The sequence below is a fragment of the Ruditapes philippinarum genome, unplaced genomic scaffold (assembly GCF_026571515.1).
Source record: "Ruditapes philippinarum isolate M1 unplaced genomic scaffold, ASM2657151v2 ctg16220_1_1_1_1, whole genome shotgun sequence".
In the NCBI taxonomy this organism is placed as follows: domain Eukaryota; kingdom Metazoa; phylum Mollusca; class Bivalvia; order Venerida; family Veneridae; genus Ruditapes; species Ruditapes philippinarum.
This window is the reverse complement of record NW_026865489.1, coordinates 9501-16288: the sequence shown is the minus strand read 5'-3', so window position 1 is coordinate 16288 and position 6788 is coordinate 9501. Positions and strand designations below refer to the sequence as shown.

The 6788-nt window shown below is 31.9% G+C and overlaps 1 protein-coding gene across 1 annotated transcript; it reads left to right on the top strand.

Annotated features, from left to right (window-relative positions):
* Positions 1-2306: 2306 nt before the first annotated feature.
* On the top strand, positions 2307-5704 carry LOC132729352 (uncharacterized). The gene is made up of 2 exons (XM_060715119.1): positions 2307-2649; positions 2899-5704. The coding sequence occupies exons 1-2, from the start codon at positions 2570-2572 to the stop codon at positions 4973-4975; spliced, it is 2157 nt and encodes a 718-aa protein (XP_060571102.1). The 5' UTR covers positions 2307-2569; the 3' UTR covers positions 4976-5704.
* The last annotated feature ends 1084 nt before the right edge of the window (positions 5705-6788 follow it).

The following is a 6788-nucleotide window of genomic DNA, read 5'->3' as shown; positions in this document are numbered from 1 at the left end:
GCCTGTAATATTTTAAGGGAGAAGCTTAATCGTCAATAAAATTAGTTTTGATATAAGGAAAAGTTGAAGAATTACTTAGATCCATGATGAATATTCATGTAAAGAGCGAAGAACATTCAAAACAAATTAAGTTTAATTGAAGTTAAGTTCAGTATTTCCTGCTATTGTACACTCGTATATGCAGTTAGCTATATTTATAATTTTTGGAAACGGGTCACAATATGTCTAAACGAAACTCAGTGTTAATCGTTTGATGAAATAACTTAATTTTTATTTTCTAAAATCGAAGTAGAATTTAGCCTTTAAACATTATATCCATAGCATGTGTATTCCTCGAAATTTTATCATGTTGTAAAAATTGATACCAAATAACTGACATGTTAAATATTTTATCGTTAACGTGTAAATTATTTGATGTCAATTTAAATCATAAGCGTATAATATAAATCAATATGTTTAACAATGGTATATTTTTCAAAACAATTTAACAATCAAATAAGTCTATATATGCTAAGACAACCATAATAAACAGGTTGGATATCATTGAAAAACGGACATACACAGATAAAATAAAATTAATTAATGATGTTAAATGATATTGAAAACACAAAATGCATAAACATTTGTTTCTAGGTATTCTATTGATTTCATAACTAGCTGCACATATATAATGTATGAGACGACACTTATTTATACAAATGATTTCTTAAATCAAAATGTAATGAGTCAAGATAATCTTCAGTTTCATAAAATGAAAGCATTTTAGAGGTTCATGTACATGTATCATAAAAAGTCTTCATTCTATTACTTTTCAAATTGTTTCGAAAAAAATATTAATTCATGACTATATGATGATAATTTTTCATTACATATATCAAAATATAAAGCAAAAGCGGCCATTCCATAATCCATGCATTTCGTACTTGTAGAATAATCCTTCAGATTTATGATGTAAAATGTATTTTTTATTGTTTTTATATTTTTTTTTGGAGTCTGTACATGAGGGATAATGAATCAGTGCAACATCTAGCCCCTAAATGCTATAATCTAGGTTATGGAACTTTTGATAGATGCCGTTTGTATGTATGTATGAATGAATGAATGAATAAATGAATATAATAAACGCATATGAACTTTAAGAATGATAATGAAGAGAATGTCTGTGATGCATGCATATTACATACAATGGCATCTATTTTTAACAACATGACAAAAATATAAAACAAATTCATGATTTTTACCTCCATTATAAACCCTTGTTCAGCTGCCTTTTTGCAACAGTCAAAGATGGAAAAAATAAAGTAACGTCTAGCCTGATCAGAGTTAAAGAGTGAGCAAAGGCTAAACACATTTGGTTCCAGCTTACTTGCTTGATTAAGTCGGTGATATTGAACGACATTGGTTTAAATGTACTTTTTGTATTGAGGTACCATAGTATCATTCTAAATGTTGCAATATGTAACTACTTTGTCGACAGATTTAATTGACGCGCTTCCATTTTTCCATTCTGGTATCTTTCAGTCCGAGACTGATCAACGCGTTCCTTAGTCTAGAAAATGAATTATTCAGTAACAGTTTTCCTATTCAGTCAGTGTAATGGATTAGCCTATTCTAAATTTAGATGTTTTTGTCATGTGTGTCAGTTTTTATCAAACATTGTTGTTTTTTTTCAATTTTACGACAAAGTTCATTTAAATAATAATAATAAGTAAATCTGTAATGATCATAAACAAAATGTCAAAAAAAAGGAAAATCAATTTTGATCAAACCATTATTTGGAAATGTTGTAACCTGCTGCGTTATGATTAGGAACCATAAGTATTAAGGGAATCTATCTTTTTAAATACAACGCCAAAAGAAAATATATGTTTGTTGACATGTGTATCCACTCACCTGTTAGTTAACCGAAAGTGTTTTCTATTATACTAGAATTTCAGCTTAATTTGTAATTATACTAATTATATATCCTGTTATCGTCATTGCCATTGTAATAATAATTATTCGTTTGAAATACAGATTTAAAGATATTGTTTTACCCACAAATTATTTTATTTTTTTAACAAGAAACAAAAACACACTTTTCAAGTTTTTCATTATCGTGTAAATAATTGCAGGTAAATAAATGTAATTATCGTTGTTTCATGCTCGGTACCAATAATAACCAAAAGAAAGCAATTTCGTTATTCTCTCAATCTTTAAAAATGTAAATTGCGTGAAGTAACAATAGGTACACTAAGATTTAAATCCTTTAAGTGACGGCGGACCTGTAATCACTCTTGGTTTTCTTTCAAAGCTTTAATTACAATTTTTCTCTGTAGTTGAAAGAAAACATTGAAACATTTTGAAAATATAAAGTGTTTGTATTGCGCAGATAGTAGATGAAGTAAAAACATATGCATGGAATACAATTGGTTTTATATCATTGTTCAATATAATAAAAATGTGAAATATTTAAGACGTTAATTCAATCCTTTGGACGTATAACTTAATGGCTTTAATACAGTAAACTATAGTGACTGATTACCATTCTATAAACATCGCACGTGTTATTTTAAAGGACCTGCTCAGCATGATGATGTCGGATATGCAAAACACACTAAAGGAGGTTGACATACAAGTCGTCTACAGAAGATTGGAAGCCCGAAAAAGGTTAAGTACAACATTGATAGAAGCCTAACACCGGAAAAGATACTGTATATTTATATATTGACTATTGCACAGATTAATCACAAAACATCGTTTGCCTCTGTTTTATATAAAATCATGTATTTCTATATCTATACATTTATGACGTATTATAAAAATCATAATGTTCAGCAATTTTCAGAGTGTGTATGCATAGACATCAAAACATAATTTGCATATTTCTAATTGTAAAGATTTCTTTTACCCTTTCAGAAACATAACAAACGATTCGAAAATGTCCAAACGTCAACTGGCTTCGGCATATCGTGGTTACCATGGACTAGAGCCTCAATATCATGCATTGATGCAAATGTCAAATACTTCATTACTCAACACAAAGATAAAAAATGATCACTTGCATTTAAAGCATGTCGGAGAAATTAAACACTTAATAGAGCAGGAAAAATCTACCAAAGAGAAAGCGGAAAAAGACATTAAAGTATTGCGTGAGGATTTTACAGCTCAATTAGCCTACCAGTATGTTTACAAAAATCAAAGTTTTAAAAGACATTACAAGTCTCAGCAACAAAAGAAGCCACGTCCAGTTTCGGATAAGCCAGAATTCTACGAAATGGAAAGAAGAAAATCTGCAAAAGCAGTTGATGTCAGACCATTAGGATCACTTCGTCAGATAGAAATATACAAAGACGAGCTTAAAGTGAAGTTTCCACCTCTGTCCAAGCAAGATAGCTCTAAAGATGGCATGTCACCTAGAGTAAATATGATGGGTGAAACATCTTACCTTGAGCGTACATCTGATACAAAGGACAATAATCACGAAACTAAAATAGCCACATCATTTCCAAATATTGAAGACGCCATGGGAATACATGTGAAATTTGAATACAAGAAATCAGACGATGACAGATTAAGTACGATAACAGCACCACCAGCGGGACTTGACGCAGAAAGTGACAACGATGAATCGGTAACAAAGAAAAACCTCGTTTCTTTTAATATGGGTCAGAATTTGCTTTTAATGCGACAGAAAGAAAAGGAAAATTTTGAAAAACGTCGAATATTGCCAACAACTCCAAATTCCAAAACTCAGAAATTATCAGATGGGGAAAAAGACGGTTGGCGAAGGGTTTTACCAAAGACACCTTCACGGCCGTCGACGGTTTATCTTGGGAGTAAGAATGACATTCAACTTAGGAAACTGATGAAAAAGGAAGCGACAGATGTAATGAACACATGGAATAATATTTCAATGCGGAAAGAAGTAAACGAGCTTGCAAAAGAGCATAACAAATCTGCACTGGCTAAAAATCCAGTTCCTGTCTTTGATATATCTCGACCTACTTCGGCTATTCTCAGAGACTTTCAACAGTATAAGCGGAAAAAGGAGGATGAAATCGAAATGCGTGAACAAGAAGAGAACCAGACAATGATTGTGCGGCAATTATCGCCTCAGCCTCGGGTCGGATCGCCGGTTGCAACAAGTCGCAATAGATATATGCACACAACAAGACCTTCAACTTCACACGGTGGCACATCAACACTTCATCGGACAGACAGCGAGAAATTTCCATCTGTTTCACGCACCTCTTCTTATAAAGAGGTCCCTGAAGCTGATCGTTGTCTTGAAAATGCTTTATTGACCGCGGCGGAACGGATTGAACTAGAGAGAAAAAAACGCAGCAATGAAGATATAGTTGAGGACGACGCCAAAGTAAACATATCTCAAAAGATAAAGCGGCGATTACCAATAACACCGAATATTGCTTCGAAAAAAATAGAGCGACCTACAACTAGTGAAGGAAGAGTAAAGGCAGGACCTGTGAAGGTATTTGACACTTCCGCTTTGTCACAGGACAGGGATATGGACATGATAAACCGTGTCAGAATTGCAAACAAAACACGTAAAGAAGGACTAAAGCCTTTGCTACTAGAAACGAAACCGTCTGTTGAACAAAATAATGAGGATAATTCTTACAAACCTCTTGATAAACAGGATAACATTAAGTCAGACAACGATGGTATGACACCTTCCATAGCTGAGAGCCTGTCAAAGATTAAATCTTCTCACAATCTGAGTGAACATCATTGGTGGCCAAAATCATCAAAGGCTATGAAATTTAATTACGACAACTATTCAAGGACAACACCAAAAATGAAAAAACGAATGGAGACTCGAGCCAAAAATAGGAAAAAGATTCAGCAAAAGAATGCCGAAATGGAATTATTGACGAAACAAGCAGGAAAGGAAGCATTGACCAGGGAAGATGTTGAACGTCCATCTACAAGAGTATCGTTTAATGAAAATGTTATTGTTTTCCAAACTATTTAGACAGACGAACATACAAACTAACCGTATTCAAGGACATCATATAGAAACATAGAAAGCGAATAGTTTGAAAAAGCATGTGTCTTAGCGTATGCATATTCAGATTATAACGTGACAACACTTGATATTTTCAATCTAAGTCGATTTGCAAACTACATGTAAAATATTATATCAAATACACAATATTATGTTGAAATGTGCACAGACAAACGTATAACAGTCAAACTTAACTTAGAGAAAATTGTGCCTCATAAATTTGTACATACATGTTTATCCTGTGGTTTTAATCGAGTTTTAGTTCTTTTATCGCGTTTCTTTTAGAATTAGGTATTTCATAATGTAATAATGTTTGACAGCATCAGAATTTTAAAGAAAGAAAAACATTATCCCTCTGTGTAAAGACTTTATATTTTGCTATGAATTTTGCTATGATAACATTAAAATTTTATCCTTTGACATTTAATTTAATGCAGTAAGGATTAAAACCGAACAGAATTCCGTGAGAATGGAATAATGGGTGTTTTTAGTAAGAAAAAGTATCCTTGACGTTAGTGTTTCGGTGTAAATAAATACAAAGTCAAAATTAAGAAGTATCTATAAATAATGTTAAGTTACGCACTTTTACACAGATAAATACGTTTAAACAATACCGGTATATTTTGTATTAATATGTAGAGAAATTGTAGTGCAGGAACTCAAAGATAGTATCAAATAAAAAGAAAAAAACAATTACGTTGTTTTACAATTAAAATGTATACGTTTATCATTATCGTTATTATAATACGGAATTCGTATGTGATGCAGGGGTCGCGCATGGCCATTGACTTCAATCTACTTGTAACTCACCGCTGTAGGTTCGAATCCCGACAGGGTGCCCGTTTTTTGCCTGAAATAATGCACGGAATGGCACCTGAAGTCTTCCTCCACCAGTAAAAGCTGGAAAGTTGCCATGTCATATTCTGTGTTAGTGCGAGACCCCACCCCCCCTTCTTGTCATTCTGAAATACTTTTGTTAATTTTGTTCTATTACAAAAAGTTAGAAAAAAGGTAGAAAGTGTTAAACTTTAAATTTACTCCACTGTCGTTTTGATATTCAAATTTTGTTATTAAATTACAACACTTTCATCTTTTGTGGGTTTTTATAGTTAAATAGTCAATCTCAATGTGCTCATAGACGTTAACTTTGAATATAACCACCAAACAACTGATTTAGTGCATGAAATTGATTAAACGTTTGATGTTTGTAAATCATTAACATCATATTTAAACTAGTATTTCAATAAATGAGCGAGATAAAAAAACAAATTATGTAAAATACAGCATCTGACGAACATAATAACTTACTATATATGTTCTATATTTTTATAGTGTCATCGTTTCATATACATGTAAATAGAAAAATTCAATTGTAAATATGTTACATGCTCTACCAAATTTTAAAACAGGCCAGATCACTATAATTTGTGGCAATTATGATTATATCAGGAGCCGTCACAAAAGAAAACATTCATTCTATTCATTCTGTTCTCGATGTAACGACAATTTATAATTACCTTTACTGTTTAGTGACAGCAAACCTTATACGAAGTTAAAGAAAATGATACACTAAGAAACTTTTAGAACCATTGATGTTTTGTTTAAATTCAAAAATTCGGGATCAAATAATTATATTGAAGAACAAAACAAATTATAAGCGTGAAGTACATGCAATAAATTTAATTACGGAAACATAAAAGGGAAACAATTCGCTGATGAAACTTAAGTTGATACATACTGAGTATTTTCCCTTTTATGATGTATTAAAAATTTTGAAGCA

Bases quoted from the DNA above. Each gene is read 5' to 3' on its own strand.
- LOC132729352 (XM_060715119.1), top strand. From the start codon at position 2,570: ATGATGATGTCGGATATGCAAAACACACTAAAGGAGGTTGACATACAA. The intron at 2,650-2,898 runs GTTAAGTACAAC...TTACCCTTTCAG, and splicing joins AGATTGGAAGCCCGAAAAAG to AAACATAACAAACGATTCGA.